Source organism: Convolutriloba macropyga, chromosome 9, assembly GCF_964194025.1.
Source record: "Convolutriloba macropyga chromosome 9, txConMacr16.3, whole genome shotgun sequence".
Taxonomy (NCBI): domain Eukaryota; kingdom Metazoa; phylum Xenacoelomorpha; order Acoela; family Convolutidae; genus Convolutriloba; species Convolutriloba macropyga.
Genome location: NC_134476.1, coordinates 37844986 through 37859008, shown reverse-complemented (window position 1 = coordinate 37859008; position 14023 = coordinate 37844986). Strand labels below are relative to the sequence as shown.

The window sequence follows — 14023 nt, the reverse complement described above, 5'->3', positions numbered from 1 at the left end:
CTGTTCTTTTTTTCTAATTGTTACTAAGTCTTATTGGGGATTGGTCTTTTCTAGTGAAGTACTTTTGTTTAGTTTCAATTTTTTTGGTGCTTTTTAGACTTTGTTTTTCAGGTTTTTTTAAAAGGACATAAGTTTTGGACGTAATTAATGTTCTTGCAGTTTGACTTGGTGTTAGTCTAGACTCGCTTTCTTAATAATGGCAGATCTCATTAATCTTATGCGGCATTTTTTACAGAGGCGTTTTTTTTTGTTCATACACCATTTTTCTCTGAAAATTACTTGAAATTTTTGAGGTTTTCTATCTGTTCCTCATTTGGTAGTCAATTATGCCAAAATTGTGGATGAGCGGGGACTGATTATTATGTGCAATCGCACATTACTGAGTCTCTTTGTTAGTATGTCACGGCAGTGAAAAACGTTTACTCCAAATTGTGCTATATCAATACAACAAATTTGCAAATATCAGTTACCATATGATTTTTATTCCAAAAGGTAGCTTGTACGGTAGGCCTGTGTTTCAACGAAGCTCTAAGTATTTGAGAAATTATTTGAAGATAAAGTCAAGACTCTGAAATTTGTTTAGTCACGAATGCTCTCCATGGTGGCATTCATTTAAACATTTTAAGCCCGGATAATTTTAAATTGTTGTCGAGCGAAACAATCATATTAAAAGTAGGTGTATTTTTCGTTCCACCGTTTTCTTCCAGAGTACTCTTTTGCTCGCCGTTTGAGTTCTCGAGTGACTTTTTCACCTTTGGAGTCCTATCTTATTATGTTCGTCCGTTGGCACTTGCAGAAACAGAGCCGAAACAGATGTACAGTTTGGAAAATCATTCTTTTGATCACAAAGTGTTGCATTTGAAATTGATAGAACTCGAATTTCAAACATCGTTGACTAAAAATTGTTAGTAAGACTAATGGCTTGCAATTCCACGCCCTTTGACGAATTGGATACTTATGGCACAAAAAAGAAGGTAACTTAGAAGTTGCGCGGGTGCAATATTGTTTTTCTGGGGGAAACCAAATTTAAATAATAAGTTATGTGTTTAACTCAGCACGATCAAGCTTCGTAGGGAGTTAGTACATACAACGGGCAAGTTTCTCCCTAGTCATTTTAGGCAAAATTGTTTAAGAAGTACAGATAGGAGATAATAAACTTCCAAATAAGGCTAATATTATGAGTTCAGAAGTTGAGCGAATGGTTAATTGGTAGCGTTAGGTCTGATGCTGCTTTTGTTATATTTGCATAGCTTGGATAGAATTTGGTAATGTATAAATAAGGCGTTCAGGTCATATGAATATTCATTTGAAGTCATAACAAGAACTTAAGCAAGAAAAACCTAACTGAAGTAGTCCAGAGTTGCCCCGTGGTCAAATTATTTTGTTTGACCTTCTTTGTACATTGATTGTTGATAAGTTACTAAGGAGTGGAGCCATAGCATTTCCACGACAGTACCTTAACACAGCTGCAGCTTATGAGTTGACTTGTAAAGAAGTTGTTAAAACGAAAACATTGTTGAGAGAAATGAGCCAACTGAGCAAAATCAAAACACAGGAGAACCGCGATTAGATCAGGCGGTTTAAATGAGAGATTTGGATAAAGAACTGTATCTATAATTTAAGTGAATTTGGTTACAAAGATAAAATTGTGAACCATGTTTAATAATAAATATTCTTGTTTTGATTTCTTTCAGTAATTTCTTTCGGTTCTCACTTACTCTATTGATGTTATTCGATCAGTTGAATCAATTAACTATATCGAATTGAGTTGTCAACAGCCGAGGAGAACAACGTGGTGACACCAAAGCCCTACAAAAGAAGTCGGGGGCCATAGAACCACCTTTAAGTTTGATAGAGTTTTGGTCATTAGCCCGTCCCCAGCTAGTCAGCCTTAGCAAAAAAATTCTACAATAGCGCTCATGGGTGGACTCTCGAGTTTTTCTGACAATTGGTGTGATTTGAAGTCTCTGGTGCTTGCAGCTCAACCCTGGATTCTGTTGAGAGAAATGAGCCAACTGAGCAAAATCAGAACACAGGAGAACCGCAATTAGATCAGGCGGTTTAAGTGAGATTTGGATATGCAACAGTATCTATAATTTGAGTGAATTTGGTTACAAAGATAAAATTGTGTATCATGTTTTATAATAAAATATTCTTGTCTTGATTTCTTTCAGTAATTTCCTACGGTTCTCGTTTACTCATTTGAAGTTATTTGAGCAGTTGAATCAATTCACTATTTCGAATTGGGTTGTCAACAGCCGAGGAGAACAGTGTGGAGACACCAAAGCCCTCCAAAAGAAGTCGGGGGCCATAGAACCACCTTTAAATTTGATAGAGTTTTGGTCATTAACCCGTCCCCAGCTAATCAGCCTTAGCAAAAAAAATCTACAAAAGCGCTCCTGGGTGGGCTCTCGAGATTTTTTGACAGTTGGTGTAATTTGAAGGCTGTGCTGCTGGCAGCTCAACGCTGGATTCTGCAGAAGAAGCAGCGAAGAAGAAAAGAGGATTCAACTAGTGCGACAACGAGGGAAGAAAAAGAAACTTGTCGACGGAGCCAAGTTGGAGCTTGACACACACACACACACAGAGCGAGAGAGAGAGAGAGTGAGTGAGTGTGTGTGTGTGTATCCGAGTGTTATTGTGTGCAAAGCAGTTTGCGATTTGATTTAGAGTTCTTCTGGTGGTTTTGCTATCATATTGATTGCCTTCAGTATAGAATGTAGACTGAGGAAAAACTTAGCCAAGAGCAAAAGTTACATGAGGCTGAGTTAGAATACCGAGTTGCAGTAGTGTATTATCTTTCTTGGTGAAAGAAATTGCTACACTACGAGACAATGGCCAAGATAACGAGTGTTGTGAGGCTGTGAGGCAAGTTAAGAGAGAGAGAGAGAGAAAATAGTGGGAGAGGTAGGGAGAGGTGAGAGGTAGACATAGGTAGATTACAGAGAAATCAGATTGAGAGCACAATAGAATCGGACCGTCAGTGTTAGTATTTATCCTGCCTGAGTTAAAAGGCCAGTTTAGAGTATTGAGACCTTAGAAAATAAGGTTAGTTATAGGATATTTGGCAAGTGGCTGTTTGGAGTGTAAGACAAGTAGAGTAGAGAGAATAAAAGTGTGAGTGAGCTACGAGAGAGAGTGTGTGTTCTTTTCACCGGTTTGGTTTTGTTTCAAACTGGGGGAGCACGAGTTGGAAAGCTCGACTGTTAGAGAAAGAGCAGGGAAAATTTTGCAAATTTGGCGAGTAATTGTTCAACACCAAGGAACAGAGGTTTCACCGAGAAAGAGTCTGTGAATTTTAAAGTTCAGAGTTGATGAATAAAGAGAAGGAGCAACGGAGAACAGAAGTGAAATATTGAGAAATATTCTCAGGCGTAGAAGGCATGTTGCAGTAGAAGAAGGTAGAACCTAAGATCTCGAGGAATAGAAGTTAGTGAGAGGTAAATTTCAGAAGCATTGATTGGAGTTTTTCCCATTGGTAGAGCGTTTTCCGTGAGAGATTCCCGAATTGGGGTGGATGGAAAGTTTACTAGCTTTAGGTTGTAGACGTTTTTTAAATGAACGAGGAGCAGGCGATGGGATCGATTCTTGGATTATTGAGAGTTTGGGCGTTAGAAGTAGTATGTGACTTGCCACCCGGTTTTTGGAGATCAGCGACCCTCAATGATTATAGAGGAATACCTTAGTTTCTTTGACGAACGGTTATCTTTTGTAGTTGAAATGGACTGTTAGGGGGCAAGATAGTAGAAAGCGCATTAGTGCGTTAGTAGAAGGGGACATAAGCGGAGAAGAGAAAGCAGGCATAAAGTACAGAGTTGATATGGAAACCGGGTAGGAAGTGATTGTGCTCCCAAATGAATGGTTGACAGCGGATGGGAACGTGAATAATTCGTAGCGAGAAAAATAGCCAGCAGATCAAAGCGACGTTGAACAATAGATCGAAGGAAACAGTATTGGGTGGAGACAAAGCAACGTCAACACTAGGGGAATGAGCATAGATAGGGAGACCGGGTCAGTAAATGAGTAAGAGGAACTGGAGCTAATTTCTTTGGACCTGCATTGAAGCTCTTTGCAATTTAAAGGGCATACATAGCAAGCCTCGTGTACATAACAATTGCTTCAATTTGAACTGAGTTGAGAAACAATTTTCAAAATTTTTTTAGAACATAATTCTGGTATCAATTGACAAACAGTTTTTCCTGAGGAAATTTATTCTCTTTTTAGATTCAACTTTTTTCCCGTTCTTAGTTTAATCAAAATATTAACCGGTTTTTTTTTAATTTACAACTTTGAAGTTGGCAACGAGAGAGGTCAAAAATCGCATTCCTTCAGTTCCATCTTGCCCTTCCTCCGTTTTTTTAAAAAAATGATCACCTTCTCAGATCTTCTCATTGTCGCTGCTGTCTTGCAAAATGTAAAACGAGAAAAATACAGGCAATTGAATGTCACAAAATTAAGTTGTTACTACCATCACCCTTTTATTGATTTGGCTCTATATACCACTACAAAATAAGTTGCAGAAATTTGAACATTTTGCCTCCCACTTTTAAAAAACTTTGTAAAAAAATTTGATTGCAACAAATAAAAAATTGCAACAAATATATTGGTAGCTAATATAGTGGAGCGTGAACAAAAAGTGGCATCAGCTCATTGGCACTGGGACTTACTGCAAAAGAGCTGCCTTGATAACTCGTTCCTTGATGTTAGCTCAATCATTCAGAATTTATGTGGATTAGACAAATGCGTTTCAGACATAGTGTACGCTCCCCTTCACCCGCAGCTGTGGTTGCCCAAGAGGTTCAAGACTCAGCTCTTCGTTCCTTCCTCCAGCCCTGATGTGGAGTTCTACCGCACACATTCCATCAGCATGTTTGAGAAGCGCATCCCGGTTCAAGAAGTTAAGGAGCTCAAAGTTTGTTTTTTTCTCAACTTTTTGGATTTCGGAGAAAATTATCGATTTTGGAAAATTGGGCTATATATGGGACAACTATGGTAACTATGGAACAACTACGAAACGGTTCCAACTTGGCGTGTAAAAAATTTATCCATATGCTCACAATTTAATGAAAATAAGAGTTGTTGTTTACAGGGATATTTCTCTGTGATTTTTATATTTCAATTTCATGGGTTAATATTAAGGCCGCAGAGGTGCAAAATTTTACAATACTTTGCACTCTTACTTGTATTTAAAGTTCTGTTCTCACAAAACTGATGCATAGAGAAACTCATGCGTGTTTTTGCACTGATGGAGGCTTGCACAGTCTAACAGAATGAAAAGCAGCTAAAAGACGCCATCCTGTTTGTCGATTAGTTTGTGTCTCTGAGCTAAATGTCATTGTGTTATATCTAACAGTCCTTGAACTCAATTTTGGTGCCTAGGATTTGGAGTTTGAGACGGAGACGGCACTGATGATGTTCAATGCAGATAGTATAACGGATGAGAAGAAGAAGCAGAAGGAGATTGATGAGTGGAAAAAAGCGCTCAAAGCTTCTGCCGTGAGTTATATTTAACGTCAATGCTAGCATTGAAATGACAAATTGCGAGAGAAAAAATTTGACATAAAATTATTGGCATCAACAGCACACAAAATATGGTCTTGAGATCGTTTTTGAACAATGCTGTAAAGGTGAGCTCTACTAGTAGTTATATCGGAGCAAGACAGGGGGGGGGGTAAAAGGATGTACCTATGTATTAACATTAGGTATAGCCTATTTTCGTCCAATTTCCAAAGATGTACCTAAAAAGAGAGTGAGAACAATAGACCTGTCATCTTATCGTAATTACCCAGGGGTAATTATCTTAATTATCCCAGGGAAATGCATCCGCTCTAATGCACTTCAGCTAATCTTATCTACTTAATAAAATTCATCTGCAGAACTTTTACTTTCAAACTTTTCATTTACGCATAACTTTTTCGATTATAATTTTTTTTTTAATTTTCGATTATTAATGAAGTTTTGTTTTCAATAATTTCAAATTATTGGAAGTTTTTCGCAAAAGCTTCTTAAAAGTTTTTTTGAAAATTTATTTTTTTTTCAATTTTTTTACTCATGATGTGAAAGCATGCAAGAAACAGATTTTTTGGCATTTTCTTTTGGTAGTTTCTGTTTTTTTTCTCGGTAGATTCAGTTTCAAAAACCCGAAACCGTTAAAAAAAAATTGTATATAAAGTTGTTCTAATAATCGGTTGAAATTTTTTAACACAGATTTCAATGAAAAATACTAAAACACAGAAAACCATCACTGAAAATTTGTTTTTTTTTCGTAGTTTCAGATTCTGAAACCTCAAACTAAAAAATTTTTTTTTGGTCGAAAATGTATACTACATTACAACTTTAGAGGGTATTATTCGAAGTGAAGTTCAATGGTGGTAATTTCACGGTCAATTATAGATTATGGGTTTCGGTTTTTTGTAGTTTGTTTCTCAAACCTCAAACTACAAAATAGTTTTATCGAGAATGGTATGCTATATCAACTCTCTATATGTTGTTTTTAAACAAAGCATTTGATAGTGACTTCTTTAACTCCTAGAAGTTACACTTTTTGGTTTTTTTCTGAAGTTTCAGCTTCTGAAACCTGAAACCTCAAATTATTTCTTTTTTGGAATTGTTTGTTACAGTACATCTTTATAGCGTAATTTTTAACGCAGAGTCCAATGGGCATAATTTAAAAGTCGTGAAAAGAGGACAAATTTGTATTTGTTTTAGATTCTGAAACTTGAAACCAAAAAAAAGTTTTTGGTAAAAAATACTCAATTCTTGTAAAAAATACCCTATTCTTGAAAAAATGAAAAAACCCATTTCATACCAAAAAATACCAAATTCTTGGCAAAAAATACCCAATTCTTGCCAAAAACACCCAATCCTTGTCCAAAAATAGCCAATCGTTGCCAAAAAATACCCAATTATTGCCAAAAATTACACAATTATTGCCAAAAAACCCAATTCTTGGCAAAAAATTCCAAATTCTTGAAAAACAAACACTCCATTGTTGTGAAAAATGCCCAACTATTGCCAACAGATCCCAGGTCTTGGTGAAAAACACCCAATTCGTGGCTCAAAATATCCAATTATTGTCAAAAACACCCAAATATTACCCAAAAAATATCAAACTGTTGCCAAAAAAAAACAATTCTACCCCAAGAATCTGTTTCTAGTCATGAGTTACACAATTCATAGCAAAAATACCCATTTATTACCAAAATCTACAAAATTTTTGCCAAAAATTCCTAATTCCTGCGAAAAGGAACCCAGTTCTAGTAAAAATATCCCAATACTTGCCGCACAGAGACAAGTCTTGCCAAAAATTCCCATTTTTACCACAAAATAGCGAAATTTTGTCAAAAATACCCAAATTGTAACCAAAATAACAAAATTTTATCAAATATTTATCTAAAATATATCAAAAGTTAGACAATCTTGCAATCATCCGTTTTTTCTCTAATTTCTTGTCAACAATCCAATTATTTAGTGACCTTAAAACATCAACTTTTGAGATAATCTTTTGTAAAGACGAATCTTCTCAGGTGATCGATATAGGTTTAATGAGTACAAATTTGTCACGAATTTTTTGCTTTTGTACAGAAATAATCGTTAAAAGTTCAACCATAGTAATTTAACAATTACGTCCTACTATCTTCTCAATTAAGAACAATTACGTGATCATTTTTTGTAAGAAGGCCACTGACCTCTTTGGAACAAAATTTACTCCAGCTAAGTCATATGATTGCTGCAATTAGGGATACCTATGTATTGTATGGGGTCACTGAACTCATGTGAACAAAAAATAATCCTTATTACTTACGATATTATTCCTATTTTATCAAAGCATGCACAGCTCACGTGCTTGAAGTCTTACTCATAGTATTGTAATAATTGCGTCACTATTGCGTCATAATGATGTCATTTTTTATTGTAGTGCACAAACAAAAATTCAACCCATTGCGCTTATTTTCGTTCTCTTCAACAACTTAGCTATAGTTAGACTTTTTAATTTTTTTTCGGAGACAATTTTAATCTCCTTTTCCTACAAACCTAAGTTTTCAGTTATAAACCTTTCAGTGGTGATTCTTCATCTCTAGGATATCTTCCTATTTCCCATTCCAGGTAAGTCACCTCTGTTATAGAATATGAAAACAGACCAAAAAACAGAATAATGGGCTATTATAATAATCGTACTCATTCGCAAATAGCATATTATTTCTTCAGAGAGAAAGTTTTTTCAATATCTCTATTTTCAATTTATTTAGGAATTCAACCGTCGTCACCTAAAAAAGGCTGGAATAATGAATATCAAATCTGTGAAATTGAACGGAAATCTTAAGGCCCACTTCTTCTTCCCCGATTTCAATGATGATGTAGCAATTATAAAGGAGAGGAAGACGTGCTTCGGCTGGGTAGCTGAACCTCCATTCTCCATTCCGAGGCAGCTTCTAGTCTTCATTATTGCAATCGAGAATTTGTCAGAAGTCTCTGTTGCATACAAACAGACAACTGTAGACTTCTACGAGAACCACATCGAAAACAAAACTTTACAAGTCTCAGACAACATGGAACTGAGCAGATCAGTCCGTGCACAATTTTGTGATTATGAGTTGTCCTATAGACCAATGTATGAAAATCAATTAGGATTTTTTGAGGAGGAGAGAGAACTTAAATTCCTCTGGTGTGTGTCTGACGAGTATGACAATTTGCAGGAGCAGAAACCTGATCGGGATTGTGACGAGTGGGAAAATGGGTCATTGACAGAGAGTATTATCGCAATTATAGAAGAAGAGAACGCACTTTATCCCAAGTTAGACAACAAAAAATCTGACCACGCAGTCCCTTTTGCGTGTTTTTCTACAGACACTGGACAAGATGCATTGAAAGAAGTACAGGGAGCATCGGGTGTTGAAAACAATTCAATCAAGTCTGCCAGAACCATCCTTAGTACTGTACTCAATGATTATACAGATTACCAAGATCATATTTTATCTAATGAAGCCAGTGAAAAAATATCTGAAAAAACTTCCCTCAAATCTGAGCAAACAGCGTCTTGTACACAAAAGACTGTCAAGAGAAGGGCTCCTGCTGTCAATAACCCTGAAAGAATGGGAAGTAAAAATTCAGATGGTGATGAAAACGAAGACAACATGTGTCCTCCATCGTGCAAATTGAGACGAACTGCTGAGTTGTATAGTAACTAAAATAACCGGCTGAGAAGTTATTTCTTTGACTGATTATCTGTTTGTATTTCCGGTATAATTTCAGATCCAAAAACTATTATTTCCTGAGGTGACTAATTGACTGTTTAATTTGTAATATTCTCTTTTTACGCTCAGAGAAAGCTGAATTTCATGTATGCTTTTGAATTGATACTTTGATAATATAATCTATTTAAGTTTTACAAATGCATTTTCGAAATTAACTTTTATTTAAAGTTCAAATTTGAATTAAAATTTATGTCAAAAAATGCCTGTTTTTGTAATATCTGTTTTTTTTTCTCAAAAATGGCGGTTAACGACGAAAAAGGCTTGTTTTCATAAAATGTTTTTTCAAAAACGCGGGTTTTTTTTGGCCTCTGCAATGAACTCCCGGCAGCTGATACTGGATGATGCAAAGCGATTACAGTGACAATTTCGAAGCAAACTCCAGCAGCAATTCTTCCCATCAGAATATTGCAATAAGCGTGCTGCCTTTGATAATATATTACCTGGTCAATTAAAAGAAGAATTTTTGGCAGGAATTTTTAGAAATAGATACTCATACAAATCTTTCAGTATTAGAATTTAGTTTTTTTTTAAAAAAAAGTTGAAAACCTTTTGCATAATTTTTACTGTTTTGAAAAAAATATACATTTACAATCCCATTTTTTTCAAAAACGTCGTTTTTTTACAAAAGGGTTCTCTTTTGATTTTTCTATTTGTCAGTTTTTTAAATTTTTTAATGTGAAGTTTTGAATTGAATCATTTTTTAAATGAAAATCTTTTTTACTAAAATGATTTTTTTAAAAAAAAATTGTTGTGTTTTACACACCGTTTTTAAACAAAAATGTAAATCTTGATGTTTTTTTATTTTTTATTTTTACTTTTTTTTCTGTTTTTTAATTTTTTTTATGTAAAAATTTAAATTTAATTAATTTTCTTTTTGAAAAAATAAAGTTTTACTAGAACAATTTTTCTTTCAAAAATGCCGTTTTTTACATAAGGTTTTTAACAAAAAATGCAACTTGTGCTGTTTTTATTTTTTTATTTTTCCTTTTTTTCTGTTTTTGAATTTTTTTTATGTAAAATTTTAAATTTTTTTTTCGAAAAATTTTGTTTTATTAAAAAAAATTTCTTTCAAAAATGCCGTTTTTTGCATAAGGTTTTTAACAAAAAAAAAGCAATTTGTAATGTTTTTTGTTTTTCTATTTTTCCTTATTTCTGTTTTTGAAGTTTTTTATATAAAATTTTTAATTTAATTAATTGCTTTGCAAAAACAAGTTTTTCTAGAATAGTTTATCTTTCAAAAATGTCGTTTTTTACATAAAGTTTTTACCAAAAAATGCTATTTTTGTTTTTTATTTTTCTATTTTTCAGTTTTTGATTTTTTTACTGAATTATTTTTTTTTCTTAAAAAATGTTGTTTTCTAAAATATTTTTTTTCAAAAATGCCGTTTTTTACATTATGTAGTTAACAAAAAATGTGAATTTTGTGGTTTTTTACTTTTCTGTTTTTCCTTTTTTCAGTTTTGGAAGTTTTTTTTTGTAAAATTTTTAATGTAATTTTTTTTTAACATTGTTTTAGTAAAACAATTTTTTTCCAAATGTCGTTTTTTGCATAATATTTTAAACAAAAAATGTAAGTTTGATGTTTTTTCTTATTCTATTTTTCAATTTTTCAGCTCTTGATGTTTTTTGCAATTTCTTTAGCAAAGCAGAAAATTGAAAAAATCAATGTATTACAATTATTACAAAAATCAATTAGTTATTACAATTATTTATTACAAATTAATACACTTATTAATAAAATTTGCGGAAATCTATAACAAATCAAGCTTTTGATGACAGGCATATTTGTTTTAATTTTTCATTTTAAACAATTACATTTTTATTGATATCATGTTCCTCTTTAGAAATTCCGATTTACTCATCGTCTCGTGATAAACATACTTCAGAGTAAAACCCCGGGGTACCTATGTCGCGTGGTGACAATTACTGGCTTCAAGCATCCCTAGCGTGCATCTCTGGATGTTGTTCGGAAATAAAAGATCGTTGACCGCGGCTCTGCCGCGAGGCGCGCTCTGCGCGCCCAACGATCTTTTATTTCCGAAATTCAAAAACTGAAAAATAGAAAAATAAAAAACAAAAATAGCATTTTTTGGTAAAAACTTTATGTAAAAAACGACATTTTTGAAAGATAAACTATTCTAGAAAAACTTGTTTTTTGCAAAAAAATTAATTAAATTAAAAATTTTAAATAAAAAACTTCAAAAACAGAAATAAGGAAAAATAGAAAAACAAAAAACATTACAAATTGCTTTTTTTTGTTAAAAACCTTATGCAAAAAACGGCATTTTTGAAAGAAATTTTTTTTAATAAAACAAAATTTTTCGAAAAAAAAATTTAAAATTTTACATAAAAAAAATTCAAAAACAAAAAAAAAGGAAAAATAAAAAAGTAAAAAACAGCACAAGTTGCATTTTTTTGTTAAAAAACCTTATGTAAAAAACGGCATTTTTGAAAGAAAAATTGTTCTAGTAAAACTTTATTTTTTCAAAAAGAAAATTAATTAAATTTAAATTTTTACATAAAAAAAATTAAAAAACAGAAAAAAAAGTAAAAATAAAAAATAAAAAAAACATCAAGATTTACATTTTTATAAATCTTTGACTGATTATCTGTTTGTATTTCCGGTATAATTTCAGATCCAAAAACTATTATTTCCTGAGGTGACTAATTGACTGTTTAATTTGTAATATTCTCTTTTTACGCTCAGAGAAAGCTGAATTTCATGTATGCTTTTGAATTGATACTTTGATAATATAATCTATTTAAGTTTTACAAATGCATTTTCGAAATTAACTTTTATTTAAAGTTCAAATTTGAATTAAAATTTATGTCAAAAAATGCCTGTTTTTGTAATATCTGTTTTTTTTTCTCAAAAATGGCGGTTAACGACGAAAAAGGCTTGTTTTCATAAAATGTTTTTTCAAAAACGCGGGTTTTTTTGGCCTCTGCAATGAACTCCCGGCAGCTGATACTGGATGATGCAAAGCGATTACAGTGACAATTTCGAAGCAAACTCCAGCAGCAATTCTTCCCATCAGAATATTGCAATAAGCGTGCTGCCTTTGATAATGTATTACCTGGTCAATTAAAAGAAGAATTTTTGGCAGGAATTTTTAGAAATAGATACTCATACAAATCTTTCAGTATTAGAATTTAGTTTTTTTTTAAAAAAAAAGTTGAAAACCTTTTGCATAATTTTTACTGTTTTGAAAAAAATATACATTTACAATCCCATTTTTTTCAAAAACGTCGTTTTTTTACAAAAGGGTTCTCTTTTGATTTTTCCATTTGTCAGTTTTTTAAATTTTTTAATGTGAAGTTTTGAATTGAATCATTTTTTTAAATGAAAATCTTTTTTACTAAAATGATTTTTTTAAAAAAAAATTGTTGTGTTTTACACACCGTTTTTAAACAAAAATGTAAATCTTGATGTTTTTTATTTTTTATTTTTACTTTTTTTTCTGTTTTTTAATTTTTTTTATGTAAAAATTTAAATTTAATTAATTTTCTTTTTGAAAAAATAAAGTTTTACTAGAACAATTTTTCTTTCAAAAATGCCGTTTTTTACATAAGGTTTTTAACAAAAAATGCAACTTGTGCTGTTTTTATTTTTTTATTTTTCCTTTTTTTCTGTTTTTGAATTTTTTTTATGTAAAATTTTAAATTTTTTTTTCGAAAAATTTTGTTTTATTAATAAAAAAATTTTCTTTCAAAAATGCCGTTTTTTGCATAAGGTTTTTAACAAAAAAAAGCAATTTGTAATGTTTTTTGTTTTTCTATTTTCCTTATTTCTGTTTTTGAAGTTTTTTATATAAATTTTTAATTTAATTAATTGCTTTGCAAAAACAAGTTTTTCTAGATAGTTTATCTTTCAAAAATGTCGTTTTTTACATAAAGTTTTTACCAAAAAATGCTATTTTTGTTTTTATTTTTCTATTTTTCAGTTTTTGATTTTTTTACTGAATTATTTTTTTTCTTAAAAAAATGTTGTTTTCTAAAATATTTTTTTTCAAAATGCCGTTTTTTACATTATGTAGTTAACAAAAATGTGAATTTTGTGGTTTTTACTTTTCTGTTTTTCCTTTTTTCAGTTTTGGAAGTTTTTTTTTGTAAAATTTTTAATGTAATTTTTTTTTGAAAAAACATTGTTTTAATAAAACAATTTTTTTCCAAATGTCGTTTTTTGCATAATATTTTAAACAAAAATGTAAGTTTTATGTTTTTTCTTATTCTATTTTCAATTTTTCAGCTCTTGATGTTTTTTGCAATTCTTTAGCAAAGCAGAAAATTGAAAAAATCAATGTATTACAATTATTACAAAAATCAATTAGTTATTACAATTATTTATTACAAATTAATGCACTTATTTATAAAATTTGCGGAAATCTATAACAAATCAAGCTTTTGATGACAGGCATATTTGTTTTAATTTTTCATTTTAAACAATTACATTTTATTGATATCATGTTCCTCTTTAGAAATTCCGATTTACTCATCGTCTCGTGATAAACATACTTCAGAGTAAACCCCGGGGTACCTATGTCGCGTGGTGACAATTACTGGCTTCAAGCATCCCTAGCGTGCATCTCTGGATGTTGTTCGGAAATAAAAAGATCGTTGATCGCGGCTCTGCCGCGAGGCGCGCTCTGCGCGCCCAACGATCTTTTTATTTCCGAAATTCAAAAACTGAAAAAATAGAAAAATAAAAAACAAAAATAGCATTTTTTGGTAAAAACTTTATGTAAAAAACGACATTTTTGAAAGATAAA

General features: G+C 31.7%; 1 protein-coding gene across 1 annotated transcript in view; it reads left to right on the top strand.

Annotated features, from left to right (window-relative positions):
• The window catches only part of LOC142346206 (uncharacterized), a 144776-nt gene that overhangs the window by 82136 nt on the left and 48617 nt on the right, over positions 1 to 14023 (top strand). The window contains exons 18-19 of the mRNA XM_075398718.1: positions 4752 to 4912; positions 5380 to 5496. Of these exons, the coding sequence (XP_075254833.1) occupies positions 4752 to 4912; positions 5380 to 5496 (278 nt within the window). The remainder of the gene's footprint in view (positions 1 to 4751; positions 4913 to 5379; positions 5497 to 14023) is intronic.